General features: G+C 40.8%; 1 protein-coding gene across 3 annotated transcripts in view; it reads right to left on the bottom strand.

The window, feature by feature from the left end:
- DIP2B (disco interacting protein 2 homolog B) overlaps positions 1 to 18,492 on the bottom strand; it is a 170,550-nt gene that overhangs the window by 5,717 nt on the left and 146,341 nt on the right. For all 3 annotated transcript variants that reach the window (XM_075199287.1, XM_075199288.1, XM_075199290.1), the window contains 12 exons: positions 17,924 to 18,047; positions 16,073 to 16,194; positions 14,491 to 14,602; positions 13,509 to 13,618; positions 12,056 to 12,186; positions 10,056 to 10,224; positions 7,591 to 7,761; positions 5,638 to 5,699; positions 4,203 to 4,260; positions 3,282 to 3,356; positions 864 to 1,038; positions 416 to 539 (listed from right to left, as the gene is read on the bottom strand). In XM_075199287.1, coding sequence (XP_075055388.1) covers positions 416 to 539; positions 864 to 1,038; positions 3,282 to 3,356; positions 4,203 to 4,260; positions 5,638 to 5,699; positions 7,591 to 7,761; positions 10,056 to 10,224; positions 12,056 to 12,186; positions 13,509 to 13,618; positions 14,491 to 14,602; positions 16,073 to 16,194; positions 17,924 to 18,047 — 1,433 coding nt within the window. The remainder of the gene's footprint in view (positions 1 to 415; positions 540 to 863; positions 1,039 to 3,281; positions 3,357 to 4,202; positions 4,261 to 5,637; positions 5,700 to 7,590; positions 7,762 to 10,055; positions 10,225 to 12,055; positions 12,187 to 13,508; positions 13,619 to 14,490; positions 14,603 to 16,072; positions 16,195 to 17,923; positions 18,048 to 18,492) is intronic.

Genomic DNA, 18,492 nt, shown 5'->3' with positions numbered 1-18,492 from the left:
TTTGTATGTTCTCCCTGTGCTTGCGTGGGTTTCCTCTGGGTGCTCTGGTTTCCTCCCACACTCCAAAAACATACTAGTAGGTAATTGGCTGCTATCAAATTGACCCGTGTGTGTGTGTGTGTGTGTGTGTGTGTGTGTGTGTGTGTGTGTGTTAGGGAATTTACACTGTCAATTCCCTATGGGGCAGGGACTGATATGAGCGCGCTCTCTGTACAGTGCTGCGGAATTAGTGGCGCTATATAAATAGACCATGATGATGGAAACTTGCCTTTAGACCGTGATATAATAAATGCTCATTGAAAATAGACCTTTACTAAAGGTGAACAGAAAATAATAGGCGTTTTCAATATATTCCATCCAATTGGGAGATGCAGAGTTTAAATTAAGCATGAATATTCCACAATGGAAAACATACCATTCAGCAATGCTCCGATGTGTACGTGACACAGACGTCTCAATGTCGATAGGATGGTAACGAAGTCCCCTCAACTCCAGTGTTTCATCCAGTGCTCCAACAACAAATAAGGCATCATGCCGTTCTTAAAAAGAGACAGGGAAGGAAATCCTGAGCAAAATTTTTACAGCAACAATACCCCATAAAGTGTTTCATGCAAACCTTTATTCATCATAATGAAGTCCCATCTCTTACTAGCAAGTCACTGTAAATCTGTAGTCTAAATGGAAATATAATGATCAAACTTTACAATATATTTCATTAGAATATAAACCTAAAGTCAGTGCACAGGCATACAATTATACACAAAAAATAATGGAAGCATAGTTTTTAATTTTAAGTAAAGTATGTTGATTAAAAGGTACTCTGAATTGGAGACATGTAGATTTCTCCATGATGATTATCGTACCTCCACTTGCATCTGTCAAGTCTGTTCTACGGACGAAGCCAAGATATCCAGTTCTTGCCCAAAGTGTCTGTGTGTCCCCAAAGCTCAGTTTGGTGTTAAAATGATCAGCCTGCAGACTTTCACTGTCATATATCGTGTAGTATCCACTGGCTGTGTGAGGACTGTTCACCCATATCTAGGACAACACAAATGTGCAGTTTTACTATAGCAGCAGCATTCTGTTCGAAAAATACAACAAATTAAAATGTCCTAAGGAAAGGAGTTATCAAATTGGTGCTGTACTAAATTACATATGCCAGCTGTTAATGTCATTTGCCCATTCTGGGAAGTAGTGTGTATAGCAGTGATGGGCAACCTGCAACACTACAGGGGCTACATGGTGGTGCCTTCTAACTGTTAAAAGGGCCACAAATTACCGTTAATCTCAATAATAAGTTAAAATATTTGATGTAATCAAAGAAAGATACGTATCTATAATAACATATCAAAAGGTGTGTAATAACCTATAACAAACAAATCTGCAAATAAAGCACGAAGGAGCTGGGGTCTGCAGGCAGGGCTGGTGGAACACTAAGCGGCAGCAGGGCGCCCTGCCAGCGCTGAAAACATTTTTTTCGGGCATGGACGCCTTCTCCATTAACTTCTGAGTTGTAATAGGTGCCTTGCTGTGTGGGAACAGTGCATGCGCAAATTGCCAGCAGGGGGACAATGGAGGTACCAGCACACACATTCTGACAAGGGGACCTGTGGGTGCGTGCTCTGACACACACACATCTTCTGTGTAGAAATAAATAACAGGTTATTTACTTTGCTTTGTAAGGCGCCAACTAAATGTAAAGTGTTTTACAGAGAGAATAGAGAGTAGTTACGTTACAAGCAATGAAAATGTTAACAGAAAGCAAAAACCAAAGAATATGAGGAATTTGACCTTGTGATCTAACAAAACAGTTGAGGATGACATGAAATATTGAGATAGTGGGAAAAAACTGTGGTAAAAGGGGAAATATATACATTAAGTCAGTAAGCTGTCTATCACGTGACATGGAATAGACTGCTGAGGAACAACACAGATGAAACCAGCCACCCCAGATATATCAGGTCTTCCAGTCAGTAGCATGAAAGTAACCCCTTCATGGATTCTTTTCTCATGGTAGATATGGCCAGACACTTCCAACTAACTAATATGCAGTTGATGCTATTTTGTTGTATTCACGTGAGGAGAGGTTTCTAGACTCCACTAATCAGTCAACTCTACAAATCACAGTACATTTTCTCTAGCCAGGAAAATCCTCCAGACTGTAGACTGTGAAATAGCGCTTTGTGCATTCTTATCATTCTTAGCTCCCTACAAAATAAGTAAAGCCAAAAGCTGCATAATAAATAATTGTTGGATGGAAGGGTAATAATCCCTGCAGATCCAGATCAGTCAGATCTGCCTTGTACCACTACTTTATGTACCTCTGCTAGGAGTAAATCTGGCCACACGTGACAACTTAGACTATGTGGCCTATAACTTAGAACATGGTGGAGAAAGGTTCAAATCTGTCTGGATATCAATTGTTATTATTATTATAAATTTTTATTTATAGGGCGCCACTAGGTATCCGTAGCGCCGTACAGGGACAGACAAACACGATACAGGGTGAGACAGCACTTTACAGTTAACAAAAAAGCACAGTAACTCGGAAGCTCAAAGTACAGCTAGATGAGAGGTGAGAGGCCCCAGCAGGGTAGAGAGAGGCGTAGAAGGGCTGGAGGACCTCACAGAAGAGACAAGGAGCTGGAGAGCAGAGTTAAGGTGGTGGAGAACAGGAGGCCCTGCTCGAAGGAGCGTACAATCTAAGGGTAGGGTAGGACGGACCGAGACATAAGGGTAGGAGGAGGAAAGGGGGAGAACAGAGGCAGAGACAGAGAGGGGGGAGAGGAGAATGACGAGGAGGGACGTAGGAGGGGGACAGTAAGGAGGGCAGGAGAGGGAGAGGGGTAGGTGGGAGACTGGAAGGAGGAGGTCAGTCACTACCTTTGGCCAATGACCATTAGTATATGTGAGCAGCCGCACAAATGGAGTCACATGGGATCTGGCTGTTCTGCCTGACCAGGAGGACTGATGTGTCAAATTTGGCCAAGCACATGCATCCTGGATCTTAATGTGTGCTACCAGTTTGTTAATACAGATTAGTGACACCTTCTACCACATGACAGAAACACAGAAGTAATCAATGATTATAACCAGGGAAAAAATACAAGTATTTAGGGTATAGGTCATGTATTTGTTGAATGTGTAGATGTTAAGCCCACTTTAATCACAGGAACACTTGACAATGAAAATGTCACTTTGATTGCCACAACTGAGATTAAATTCTTAACCCTGAAATGGTCCTGTGGCCTAAAAACAGGCACTCATGTTCTCCAACTTACCTCACCAAGATGAGAATCTCCCAATGGTCCTTTGGTCTCTGGATTAACAATGATCACTGTGACTCCAGGTAAAATCTAACAAACAGATTTGAACAACAAAATTAAATGAATGTGCAAAGCTATCAATTGGATTTTACGTTAGTTTGAGGTTTTACATTAAAATTACATATGGATATGTCCTTATTTAACATATTAGAGTATAAACAGCCAGCCACCCATGTCATAGATAAATAATTCACATCCTCTACTCATGCCTTTGCTCTGCTAAACTGACCACCTCAGGATCCCATGGCTACTCTTCTAAGAATATTGGGGGGCACACTGCTGTTCAGTTTGTATGTTCTCCCTGTGTTTGCGTGGGTTTCCTCCGGGTGCTCCGGTTTCCTCCCACACTCCAAAAACATACTAGTAAGTTAATTGGCTGCTATAAAAATTGACCCTAGTCTCTGTCTGTCTGTCTCCCTCTTTGTCTGTCTGTGTGTGTCTATATTAGGGAATTTAGACTGTAAGCTCCAATGGGGCAGGGACAGATGTGAATGAGTTCTCTGTACAGCGCTGCGGAATCAGTAGCGCTATATAAATAAATGATGATGATGATGGGTCACCCTCACCCCACTTTATTGACCCAACTAATAAAAATACGTTACCATTATTGCAAGCATTGTATGGACAACCTTAAACTAATGCGTTAACCCATCTTATATGCGTGTATGTCTTAATATTGTCATCTTGAAACATCAAAGTTTTAAAAAATATTATACTCCGATAATCAGCTGCCTGCAATAATTTGGGCACCCAGCTATCACCGTTGATCATCCAACCTATTATCAAGTGAAGAAAGACCATAGTGTGCTCTTATTGGAACACTGTAAACATATGGAGACTACACAAATACATAAAAACAGATCGTAACAGACTTACCTTTCCTGACTCCAGTAAAAGCAGACTCTGAGGAGACCCTCTCTCCACTAAGCGTACCCTTAATGCAAAAAGGGAAATAAACGGTCATTCACCTATTTATCCCTGTTGACAGTAGAAATGCATTCACCAAATTCATCTAACGTTATAATACCACTAACTGCTTGCAGGGAAGTAACACAGAAAGTTACAGTCCATCTAATGTCAGAAGAGAAGGACCCTGTGTACCCTGGTGTCACTATATAAACTATACATCGGTAAATATAGAATTGTATCGCCTATTAACAGTGATATCTCTCCCTATGGTTCTTCTCTGGACTTTCAGTTACACTTATTGCCATCAGGCAAACCTCAGAGGTGAATAAGGTGTTTAAACCTCCATCCAAACTATATCATACTTGCCAACTCTCCCGAAATGTCCGGGAGACTCCCAAAATTCGAGTAGATATCCCGGACTCCCGGGAGAGCAGGCAAATATCCCACAAATGGCCTCTTGCTATCAAAATGAAGCGATTCGCAGTGAATCATTTTGGCCCCGCCACTCATGGCAAAAACAGCATTTTGTCAGGCGGGTGGGGCCAAAATGACGTGATTTACCGCGCCCCGCCCCTGCCTCCAATCACGCCCCCTGCCTGGGAGCTCCCGAAAAGAACTTTAAAAAAGGTTGGCAAGTATGCTGGGGTCATGAGTTCAATTCCTGACTATGGCCTTATCTGTGTGGAGTTTGTATGTTCTCCTTGTGTTTGCGTGGGTTTCCTCCGGGTGCTCCGGTTTCCTCCCACACTCCAAAAACATACTAGTAATTGGCTCCTATCAAAAGTGACCCTATTCTCTATCTGTCAGTCTGTCTGTCTGTGTGTATGTTAGGGAATTTAGACTGTAAGCTCCAATGGGGCAGGGACTGATGTGAATGAGTTCTCTGTACAGCGCTGCGGAATCAGTGGCGCTATATAAATAAATGGTGATGATGATGATGAACTATATAGAGTATTGGCAAGTATATGAACAGGAAGTATTAGCTCCTGGATCTCTTACCAGCATGTAAGAATAAAACTAGCGATATATGATTCATATGGGAATATATTTCAGCACAATTATTTACATGTATAGATACAATATGCTGCCATCTGCTGCTAAATGAGTTGCAAAATATAAAGAGTCAAATGGTGTATTTTTCAGACAATATGTTGCATTTTAATACATATCAAGTAATATGGTCTTTTTTGTATTAACATATACATCTGCATAGAAAAGTATTTTCTTATTCTGTGCTAGAATGACAAATCCGAATAAAACAGAAATGATAATGTAGTCGTCTCTCCAACTAAACTCATATATTCAGTGATGCAACTCCCAGTCCCTGTTTATAAACCCCTTCCTCATGCTTTACAAACATACAAGCGCAAATATATAAGAGTGTTGTTTTTAGACTGAATACCTGTCATGCCGAAGGGATTTGAGATCCACATACACTGTTGTAGGATCTGGCCCTGAGGTTCCCTGGAAATGAAATAGCAAAACAATTTTACATATTCGTCCTTTAAGGATACATTCTGGAATTTGAGTAGAACACATACCGAAAGCAACCTCAGGGGCAAAAAAAGCTCCAAAAACCCCCAAATACTCTTTCCTGTATTCATTTGAGGAGTTTTTTCCCCCCCATTTCTGTAAAATGTGCATGATGACATATGCTTAGAGAGGAACTACAGTGCAGAAAGGTCAAATCTAAAACATTCACATATATAATTCAAGAGCTAGTAAGAATGTAACAGAAGGTTTAAAACATACATTTACATTGCTGAAAGGTTTCATAAATCTGTGTCATTAGAATTGTATAAACACGCTTTATTACATGAGGCTGCACATTTAAAGAAACACTCAAGTAGAACAAAAATCTGACCACATCCTTTCCCCATGAAACATCACACGTAGACGTGGTGAATGACCTTGTCATGTGACTCATAGCTTGCGTTAGACAGTGGAGTGCCCCTGACTGTCTCCCTGTGCCCTTGTACATATTGTGCCTAGAGCCCTGCCCTTTAATACCTGCATGTTGGGTATATTTCCAAAGCCTCTGAGAACAATATACCTATACAGCTATTCCAGCATTAGTGATTAGGGGATCAGTGCTGGACAATATGGGGTACAATGACTCAGACTGATGGGGGTGTTTAACATGGGGGGGAGGGGGTGTTGAGCTACACATACAGCACACTACATATCTTGATATAGGTGGCCAAGCCCCACAAATACGGGGTTGCAGGATTGTGTTACACATAGTAAGGGGGGTTGTTTAGCAACATATATGGCCAGTGTGGCAACACGCTGCAGACGTATCAGTACACAACACACACACTGATTGTACAGGAGGGTATACGGACATGAAACACACACAAACATGGAGAAAACAGGAGCACACATGAAGGTTTACACAAACCCATACAATCCATGTATGACACCCTTTCTCATCTCTGCTCCGTTAAAACATTCTCCAGCCTCAGATTGGAGGCCAGGAAAACACATACAGTGTGCAAAGGTGCATTTTAGGCCTCAAATCCAGCAAAAGGGTGCAAACTTGCAAAAAAAAAAACCATGTTTCTAGGGGTGAAAGTGCAATTTTTTTTTGCATGCAGGGATAATACTGGCTGCTTTGGCATGTAGCACACAAATACTGGGAAACTTGATTTTTATACTTCAATTTAGATTAGAGCAAAATAGTACCCCCCACTGGCAACTCAACATAGTTTTACTAAGGTGCAGGTCCACTCTGTGAGATCCTTACATTATTGGACTTTGGAAGACAAAATCAGAATTTAATTAAGTCTGGGTACAGATATGGAGTGTAGCTAAGGTTACACGTATAATTTAGGATTGGTTTAAGTCGCTACAATAGAGCAGTTTCAGAACCATAACTTGGAATATTAAGCTTATGTGAGGGTTAATGTTAACAGTATTAAGTTAAAATTGAAGTTAGCGTCGATATTTACAGATTTGTAATTTGACCCAGAAGGCCACCTTGTCACCAGTCTGAAAGAAGAGACTCCCATCTTTTAAACAGGAGTCTTCATCCCAACACATCACGGGACTGAGAGAGACGTTCTTTAGATCCTCTCCAATCCAAACCAGGGAGTTTATTGGGCCCCTGCCCTAGTGGGCCCTGGATACAATGCCCCTTTTGAAAGGTGCTAGTCAGTATCCTGGCAGAAGAACTCCCACAGTAGTTATGAAGGTTGTCTATAATTAACTAATTTCGGACTTGTTCTAGCATAACATTATCAATACTAATAAGCTGAAGGCACCTAACATAATATGACTTCAGCTGTCGTAGACATAAAGCCATGCTGCAATCTTGGCTTAGGCAATAAGCTGGAGGGAGTTTTGCCTCAATTACCTGTAAACAGATAGCAGTATTGACTCTTGATCCAAAGGTAGTACTGACAGCTCGGGCAGACAGACCAAGATCTTTGAAAAGTTTGGAAAAGGAATACGTGAGGGCGACTCTTGGACGTTCTTCCGCTACCACAACACAGGTCCGCACATAGGACAGATTTATGCCCCTTGTCTATAGAAAATAAAAGTGCAGTATTATAATAAATTGTTTTTGGTTTTTTTAAATCAGAAAATATTTATTGAAACTAAGCCCTCGCAGGGCCATGGAAATCAACAAAAAAACAGAATGACAAAAAACAGCTGTTATTCATATTTACACAGATTTCCCTTTATATCCATTGAAATTTGCATATGTTTACTGTATGGGAAAACACACCAGGGATCCTCCTACTGAACATTGCATTCTACCAATGAATTCATTAGAAAAAGAAATAAATCTTTGTACTAAAGAAGGGTGCGATACAAATGTTCACACACTTGGGAACAGTTATATGGTCTACACCAGGGTTGTCCAACCCGCGGCCCAGCACGCCTGTAAATGTGGCCCAGAAGGAGTTTTGGTTGTGGCAAGGGGGCAGCACTGTTAATGGAAAAAAAAAATCCTGCAAAAAAAAGTAAAGAAAATACTTACCTTGCGGTCACATCAGCTGGTACTCCGGCTCCCTCCCTTGTCTCTTCCTCTGTGCGGTGCTCGCAGTGAATGTCAGGCGTGATATCATCATGCCCAACATCCATTGCGGAGCGCAGCACAGAGGAATCACCCCCGCGAGAAGAACAATCAGCAGCACAGAATTGGAGAAAAGAAGAGAAGAGGACAGGAGAACAAGCCGATTAAAAGGTAAGTTAAGGGGGATTTTTTTTATTATTTCAAGGGACGCTGACCAGTGAATAAAAGTCACCTGGTCCTGGAGCATCATGGACCTTATCTCCCTGCTACATACTTCTACTTGTAATACTAATGGGGCATTATATATTATTCTCTTTGGCCCATTATAAGTTGTTATCCCTTAACTAACATAGTGGTGTAATTAGCAAAACAGGTCACAATTTGGGGTCACAGTGATGTATATGTCAGGTACCGCAGGCCTGGTCAGGGCACCCTGATATACAATGCCTGGCTTAAATGCACTTTATTGATATTGCTTTAAAATAATACAAAAAGTGATTATAGTATAATAACTAGAGAGGATTTTTTGAACAGGGCGATTGAAAGGTAAGTATAGGGGGATTTGAAAAAAAAAGTGATTATATATATATATATATATATATATATATATATATATATATATATATCAATCACTTTTTTTCTCATATATATATGTTAATTATGTTTTCTATGGTTTTTTGGACGATCAGCTATCGTTATTGTTAGTGTATCTTATGTGTCGGCCCAAACCAACTCGTCATCTTCCAGTATGGCCCAGGGAAGCTAAAAGGTTGGACACCCCTGGTCTACACCATAATACAGACAGGGTTGAAAAGTAGACAATAATGACATTGACAGTATTGTTAGATAAACAATTTAAAAGTAATACAAAAACTATTATTAGGTTGACAATAATATCCCTAATCCGATTCCCCTTACCCATTAGCACCCTAAACATTTAATACGGTCTACATTGGAATTGTTGACCTAATAACACTGTCAACCATGTGAATTGTCAACTTTCAGCATGTCGACCACATACCCTGAAGAGTATATACCCAAGCAGCAACGGAGGTGGGAGAGATTCTCTCACCTGCTTGTTGTGCATGTATGACAGAGAGACTTTGCATTTACCTGTAAACATAAAAGGTTTCTTTGCTACACATTTCATATGAGAAAATGTTTCTTAATGGTGGAATGCATTACTAGTATAGAAAAGCATGCCCACTGATGAAATTAAGAGCAACATGAAACCTACAATTAATTTTTTGCACTGAAAGTTCTTTGAAATTATGCTATTGTCAATTAACCCCATCAGGGGGTTACTAGTCTAAAATATTCTACCATTGTTTAGCTATGTAACTCAATATTTACCTTATTTTACAATACATAATGTGGTTTTGATTTCACAAATAATGCACACTCATGCTTTTTGTACCATATGTTTATTAGATGATTGAATAATCAGTCATCTATGCCATTAATGCTGCTATATTTCAATATGCACCTCTATCTGTGATTGTCAGCAGCGGAGGAAACAGGGTGCCCGATTACCTACCTAATAAACATATTCTTTCTGGAGTCATTTGCACATCTTGTTACTGTGTGCAGTGTCATGCACCGTTATTGTATGACAATGAGTAGGGGAAAAGCGGCAGCACAATGGTTATATGCACTAACTATCAATGACACTGAGACACTTGCTTTACACTGTGTCATTTTACCTTGGATAAGTCACTTTGTTACCCTGTGCAAGCTCAACTGGGCAGTGAAGCATGGTGGGAAAAATTCTGTTTACAGCATATTACTTGATGTCTTACCTTCAGCACCTCAATCTGGTTACCAAGTCCTTTCGAGCACATCTCCATTACAGAATATGAACAGAATGTGTCTCTAATCTTGTACTGACTGACTGCAGAAAGCCACAGGAACAGGTTGGATTCCAACTCCATAGGAGGAATTAATATAGACTGGTGACCAGAGTAAACACTGCAAATATAATAAAAATATGTAGTTATTATATAATGCTTTGTCATGTCTTTTATTAGTATGTTTATGCACCAATACACTTTTTATGTCTATGGCCAGATATACACAATGGGCCTGGGTCATTAAGGCCCGCATACTGAGTGTATTGTGCAGTTCCCAGCGGCATGGAAATACACGTGTGGTGTTGACTATGGGTGTAGGTTCACCCTGCTGCACTACTGCATAATCTTGGAGTCAGCAAGGAACAGTTCTCAAGATACATGTGGTGATGACTATGGATGTAGGTTAACTCTGCTGTACTTGACCAGACACTGCAGGATGCGTACAATACCTATGTGGAATATGAAATCTCAAAAGAATACACAGAAAAAAATGTATCAATTAATGTTACCTGTCAATAATATAGTCATTTATGATTAGAAATGGAAATTGTATTAAAAAAAAAAAAAAAAGTTTCTTTTTTTATTTCTCCCATTGATAAACATTAGGGTTAGGCTGTCCTTAATGTCTACTGTACCAAAAATATATTTTTACAGTTGCTCCTGATTGCAGACACATGTTATAGAATGCATACGATACGGACTCAGACTAGACCCTTAGCTGATGCAAGAGATACGGCAGAAAAAACAGGAAATTTTCACACACAGAGCTTCATTCTGATGTGGCTGCATTGGCTTGAGTGTGGCACACCCACACTGTGCATTGAGTACAGGTACACGCCCCTTCCCCGTCAACGAAAGCCCCTGCTTTCGTTGACGGTCGAGTGTCCTTGTTCTGGACGTGCACAGGAGGGAGTTGCGTATGAGATGCACACAAAAAAAAATAGATACGTTCCTTAATGACTCAGGCCCAATGCGTCTAGATTTCTGCCAAGGTGAATGGGTTTGTGGACGGTGCTGGCGTTGGTGGAAAAGCAGACAGTGGGGAGGAGCTTAGCGTGAGTGAAAGCGCACCTAGCAAAGCACCGGAGCGCCTAGTTTTGTGGTGCAGTAACTAGATTTGCTTTCGTGGAGTGAGATAATTCAACTGAGATAAAGTGGTGACTTTTTTGAGGGAAGCTTCCAAGTGAGTGGATGGGCGCAATGTCATTTTCCACACCGCCAAAAGACTTGAACTTTGTACTGGCGTCTTTGGGACTTATCATATACCTTTAAGGGCACCCTTTGTGCTTCCATGTTGCAGAGAAGCACATCTTTAGGTGCACTCCGAGCAATGTAGTAAAAAACTATGCACACAAGAAATTGCTGCACGTTATAAAGACAGTATTCATGTCTGCTCAGTCTCATGATTAATTTGTGCCATAAAGATCGCTAAACCAACCAATATCTTAAGCAGAGCCGTAACGTAGAATTCTGGCGCCTGGGGCGAGAAAGGCAAATGCCCCCCCCTAGCCCTCAATTTTAACCAAATGTACCTAAAATATTCCTAAGTTGCGCCCCCCTTCAGCGTTGCGCCCTGGGCGGTCGCCCCTGTCGCACAGCCCTAGTTACGGCCCTGCTTAAAAGTAAAAGGTTATTTCATTGGAAGGGCTGGTAGCAGGTTGGTCTTCAGCACAGTGAGTTCTCTGCCTCCCCGCACACTAAGCTGCACTTCTAGATTGCAGAGTTAAGGAGAGAGTAGGTCTGAACTTAGAAGAGCACTGGATGGACCAAGCAGACACATTTGTGGAAGACCAAGGTGTTTTTTGGTTTACTATGTAAATGACCTCCAATGTCTCATAACTAAGCCAACCAATGATAGATTTTACTTTCGCAGGTATACAGGATGCCACTCAACAGAAAAGGATGTAACGAGGAGTACAGTGTGCTCTCCCCATAATTCTACAACCAACCTGCAAAGGCACCAAAGGACAAAGCCAAGTCCACAATAAGGATCCAGACAAATGGCGATCTGACGTGTAGAGTACAGCTCACACTGTAATTTTATCGCCCGGCAAAGTGCATTTACAGATCCATGGGACATCTACAATAAAAGAGATTTAGCGTGCTTTTACACAAGATAACATAAAGGAATTCATATACACTTCCACATTAATAAATGGGAAACCATGTAGTAATAAAACATTTCTTCATTGACAAATTAGATGTCATGTTTCAAAACACTAATATATCCATTGTAAATGTGATGTTATTGTCAAGCTCCTCAATGCTCTGACTAAACTAGAAGATGTAAGCCTCTAAACCAATGGTGGGTAACAGAAATACTCTCATCTAGCACCTAGTCCCTGACACAGGACACGCATTTTACTGATGTAGACATGTGTTCCGAAATCTGGAGTTCAAACTTTAATCTGAACAGTCCAAAAAAATAATGTAAATAAATGTACCCGATCTTTCTGACAGATCAGTTACATTTACTTTAATTTCAACATTACTTGCATAGTTTACAAATGTTGGTAGATTGTGCCAAATGGAGGTTTTGAGAACACACTTTGGGGGAGATTCAATTACCTGCGGCCGCAGGATTTTTACAAGAAATCTCCACTGATTTTTCGTTCACACTAAATAGAGATGCGAGGAAAGAAAATCAGTGGAGAATTTACCGTAGTAACGTTAAAAAGACGCAGCCGCGGTGTTCTGAGGAACCTCGCGGCTAACTGAATCTCCCCCTTTGAGTATTACAAAGTAGCACTGAAAATGAATTCCCCATTGCAATTGCTTCCTTTGCTATTAAAGCACTTACGTTATTGATTAACACAATCAAAGTATAAAATTACTCCATGACTAGCTGGCCATGCTGGCCACTAAGGGGCTGATGCACAGGTGGACGCAAAATGGGTGTAAAAAAGCAAGGAATAAGAGCATATTTCCTCCCATATGCAGAGCCATACGCATCTAGAGATGCGTCAGCCTCGACATCAGCAACTTATGCAACTGGTTTACGACCAGTCATCATCAATGAGTATTTGCATATGCCCTATAGCAAGACCAAAAAAGATACTTCTCCAAACAGGCGTAAAAGTGCCTTCCTGCAGGTCTCCATGACCCACATTTACATGCACTGTACTCAGCCAACAATAAAACACCCCCTCCCTTCACCAACCAGCCTCACCTTGCACAGACGGGTGTAAGTGGCATAGACGCACTGGTCTACAAAGGCACATTTCTTTTTGCTTGCTTTCTGAGCAGGCGCAGAGATATTTCACTCAACATACACTACGCAAACTGGAGTAAGTCTACACTCTGCATCAGCCCCTACGTGCGTAACCATCATAGCCTAGTATAATCTGCCTGGGGGTACAAAAATACAAGTACTGTGAAACAGTGGATCTCCATGAAACATACCTTCACCCCAGTAAGCATGCCTGTTGTGCTAACACTGAAATCGAGGTAGGCCAGCATTTCAGGTGTAGGTGGTTTGTACATCTGAGGTGTCCGCTTTCTGGGCAAATCATCTGAAACCAGAGAAATAGTTTATTTCAGTATATATTGTTTTATACAAGTCAGACAATTCCTGGGGCGGTACACCTGTCAAACCGTAACACAGGTGTCCTAAGGCGAGCTCAGGGAGGATGGAAACATCCCATGGAGCAGAAGGCCCAGGAAAATGTCCCCACGCAATATCATGTAACAACCAGAACAGTTCATGGATGCAAAGAAACACAAGCAGCAAAGTTCTTTAGGTTGTCTTCTCACATTCGTCTGTTTGCTGAGAATATGGTGACGGATGATTCATTCTACGTAGTCACCTTCATCCACTGTTCAGTACTCCATTGCCTGAGGCTTTTTGACCACTGAGAAGCGGTCTATGCACTGAAACCTGCTCTGTGGCGTACTCTTGGACCGTTTTTTTATGAAACGGAGTGGTTACACCACAAGTTGAAATCTGTAGGCAATTGTTCTGCAGTTGTTCTCTAGTTTTGTCTGGCACCTTGAATACACGGACATCACAATCCTGGAGTATATAGTACTGCACTTTTCCTATGATGCTTTATCCTTGGGGTTCCATGCTGACATCACCAAAGACACATATGATTATAAAGAGTTAAAATATTTTGGTAATTGAAACTCCTGGTAAATATGACCCAACAATCACCCCTAGTCACTGCCTCTTGCAGCCACTCTAGCCATAGTTATAGGCAAACAGGGCAGTCCAGCAATGACCATGCTGGGATGTTTTTGCTTAATTAACACATAAGCCACTCCCGTGTGGAAGCCGTTTGTTTTCAACATACAAATAAAATATTTTCCTTCTTTTTTGGCCATAAGTTCAGAAAGACAAATCAAGTTACTACTACTACGAAGGCCTCACAGTATTACTATTCACCTGTGTCTATGATGGTTGGCCATGTTTTCACATCCACCGCTGCAACCGCATCTTTGGACTTTAGCAATTTCAGTAAGGTTTGTGTAGTGAGAATGCAGGAAGCTTTACTAACCTATTAGGAGAAAGACAGATTTGTAATAATGTAATGCTAAAGACCAAAACTAGCCCACAGCTGGTAATAGTACCTGATATAGAACCATTTCTGGCTTACATATAAAAGCAGATAAAGGGTTATGATTCCTGGCTAATATGTCTATGTATCAAAGCGCAACACCCCGCACCTCAGCGATGTTACTGGTTCCTAATGAACCGATTACTTATCCAATATTCTTATGAAAATAGGGTCCTATAAAATGACAGCCTGCACTGTGTAAAGGCAACAGGTGCAGTTTAAGGTTTTCATTATGCAATGACATCCCTGCTTTTTGTCTTAAGTGGGGTCATGAGAAAAATCCCTCTGTTAATAGATCAGAATCTTTACACACTATGAAAGTTAAAAATTTGACTGGTTTCACATGAGAGCTGCATTTACAATTACATAATATATTTTACCAAAATCTGTAATTATAAGGATTGAGGTTTCTAAGCATACTGTAAACTATATCAACTTGTAAATGTAATGTTTGATGTCATTTATGTGAAATGTGTTAAACATGGATTAGTGCTCCATCTTTACATCACTTGCTTAAAAGTGGTATCACTTAGGCTGTACTCCTACACCCTGACAGTATCTAAGGTGGTTTGGTTCCCCTAGAATTGCCTTTCCCTATAGGGGTTTTAATAACACTACCATCCAGGGGATGCACCATGGTATATGTCAAGTTTAGGATACTACCTTAAAATTGTACTCTCGTTTAGAAATAATTTTCTACAAAGTAAAACATGTATTGTTATATGTTTGGTATGTTTTGCATACATATATTGAACAAGTTAACCCGTGCATGATACTCATGCATTCTAGTCAAATCAAGCTACTTAAGGTATTAAAAAGGTTCTTGTCATGCATTTGGGCCATAGCCCAGGCCTCAACCACCAACCACTCCCCACTGTCACCCCCGGCAACCACCAACCACTCCCCACTGTCACCCCCGGCAACCACCAACCACTCCCAACTGTCACTTCTCCTTCAAGAAATATATATATATATTTTTTTAAATCTTTATAAACACTTTTAACAATTAACAAATTAAATTAACAATTTAAAAACATCTTGGTATACCAAATTTCAGCCCTTTCTGAATTTTTTTTTCCACACACACTAAGAATTTAGTAGGTCAGTGTATAACTCCACCCAGCAGGTGGCGCTGCAGCTTGGTTTTATTTTTTACACATACACACACACACACACAGACAGACTAACACACGCCACTAGACATTTATATATTAGATACTTGCATCACCTGACTTTACTATGTTTGTACATTGGATTCTTGTTGCTGCATAAATAAATCACTTTCTGAATAAAAACAGTATTACAGCAAGTGTGGCATTATCGTAATACATTTTAATGGAACTTTGTCCAGACAACATAACTAGAGATAAGGGAAGGCTGTGCTATAGAATACAACCACCAGTAACTTACATCTACAATCATTCGTACTGTAGGTAAAGTGGCTGAGAGGTTCTGAGCGTGAGGAGGTCGGACAGTTACGGGAATGCATCCAGCATACAAACACCCATAAAAGGCAGCAATCAACTCAATTCCTGCAAACAAAAGACACAAGTAACAAAATTATAAAGAAAATATATGTGGCAATAACTTAAAATGAATAAATGTAATAAATCATATGTTTACACTGTAGATGACAACTACAATCATATCAAGAAGGTAAATGTTACAAATTGGATGATATATTGTAAAGCCCTGAACGGCCTGATAAACACCCATTAAAAGTTAAGTTAAAGCCTTGCACTTTAATGCATCCATTAACAAAGCATTCAAAATGTGTCCTCAAAGCCTCCTGCAGTAAGGAGTACAATGTACTTAATAAGAACTCCAGAAAAATCCTTTACACTGTACCAGGCGTTCGCGCTCATTAACGCTGCAGTGGGTACAGGCAGGGCCGGAATTAACCCTAGGGCTAACTGGGCTACAGCATCGGGCATCCAGGGGGCCCTTGAAAGTGCTCAGCATCAGTATTGATCGGTCGGGGTCGGGAGCGCCCCCGGCGCAATCAATGCTGCTGAGCACTTTCACTGAGGTCCTTCCCCGGCGTGCTGTAGTCTCCTTACTGAGGAGATCTTGTGAGTCTCACTCTCACGAGATCTCCTCAGTAAAGAGCGCACAGCGTGCCGGGGAAGGACTGCAACGCCAGGAGAAGGAGGTAAGTGCCTTGGGGGCGGGACAGCACACCAGGGGGCGGGGCGGTTCGTCTCCCGGGGGGGCCTCACGGGGGAATGGAGGCCCCCTTAGACCAGTGGCCTCCATTCCCTTAATCCTGCCCTGGGTACAGGACCATTGTCTTATATTATTATTTTGGGCTATTAGCACTGAAGTACATTTATCAGGCTTTATCAACTCACACTGAACACCCAAATCAAAGTCAGTGTGTATAAGCCCTTAGTTTTGAAAGTTTTCTTTTTAAGCTTTCAAAAGTAAATACGATTTACATGCTACAAATGTGGAGCAACAGATTAAATTTAAAACCACATACACTTTTTTATATACCACATGTCTCAAGCCTGTAGTTGTGGCAAGGTGGTCACTTTATTCGCCAACTAGTATTTCTGTCATTGATTTTTAACATAGCTAGTTATTAACATAAGAAATGAACAGACATCAAATAAATCCCACAATGGGCAAACCCTAAAACAATAATTGAGAAAATGTAAAATCAGAATGAAGAGCAGCAAGTCAGTAGTAGTAATTCTAGTAGTGTTCATTAACTCAAAAACAAAAATATTTAGCAATTTACTGTTGGGGCCCTACTGACTATGGTTATAGTTATAATAGGATTTTGCCAGATATTCTAGATGTATAGTGCCTCTACATACCTCTCTGTAGGTAATAGCACCTGTCTGAATCTTGCTCACAGCGCCTATTGGGTAAGGTATGAACTCAGAAAAGTGTTGTGTAAATGGCAATGCCCAATAGAATGCTATTACTTAATAGAAGGGATTTATTTACAAACACAAACAGGTTAAACCAATGGATCCCAATTTTTTTTCAGTTCAAGGCACCCTTACGGTCTCCATAATTTTTTCAAGGCACCCCTAAGCCAAAATAATTACCAAGTAGTCACCCGCCTTGCTTACCACTGACCCTGGCTGAGGCACCCCCCCCCGTGAGATCGCCGAGGCACCCCAGGGAGCCTAGGCGCACAGTTTGGGAACAACTGGGTTAAACACAACAATTGCGTTTCTCCCTTATCTGTGTACTGGGACCAGATCACTCTGTCATAGAACATGCAGAAAATATGGACTAGTCATGCACCTGGAGGATATAGAAGCACCACGTTATCCCCAGCATTGAGATGACCTTTATCCACCAATGTGGCTGCTATTCGCTCTGCTTTCTTGTGCAGCTGTAAACAGGAAGCCGTACAAACAGCCGTTCCCTGAGAAGAGACATTGAAATAAAAGTTTTACCAAAATATTCCATTGCAGTTTTGGTTTGTAAAACTAGTATTAGAAAATAAGGTCAAGTCCGGGAAGAGCAGAATAAGAGAGGGTACTCGCCAGTCTGTAGAAAAGTATTAATTATACATGAGAAATAGACGTAGACGGATTGGCATCAACACCACAAAGCTACACTCAAAATGTTTATTAGATGTAGGCATTTAAATAAAACCTATTTACTTACTACAAACTGCTGTATAAACAATAATAAATAATCCAGTGACTGCCCTTTAATTCCCTTCTTCTTGTATGTATAGCTATAGACTTTTACTATGTGCTTTCAGCGTGTACCCTGTTCAGGTAACTATTACTCATTACCAAGCATTCAGTCTGTAAAACTGATTTCTTACCACAAGTACCGCACATAGAAAACTATTTATATTA

The sequence above is a fragment of the Mixophyes fleayi genome, chromosome 2 (assembly GCF_038048845.1).
Source record: "Mixophyes fleayi isolate aMixFle1 chromosome 2, aMixFle1.hap1, whole genome shotgun sequence".
Lineage (NCBI taxonomy): Eukaryota > Metazoa > Chordata > Amphibia > Anura > Limnodynastidae > Mixophyes > Mixophyes fleayi.
This window is presented reverse-complemented; position numbering and strand designations above follow the sequence as displayed.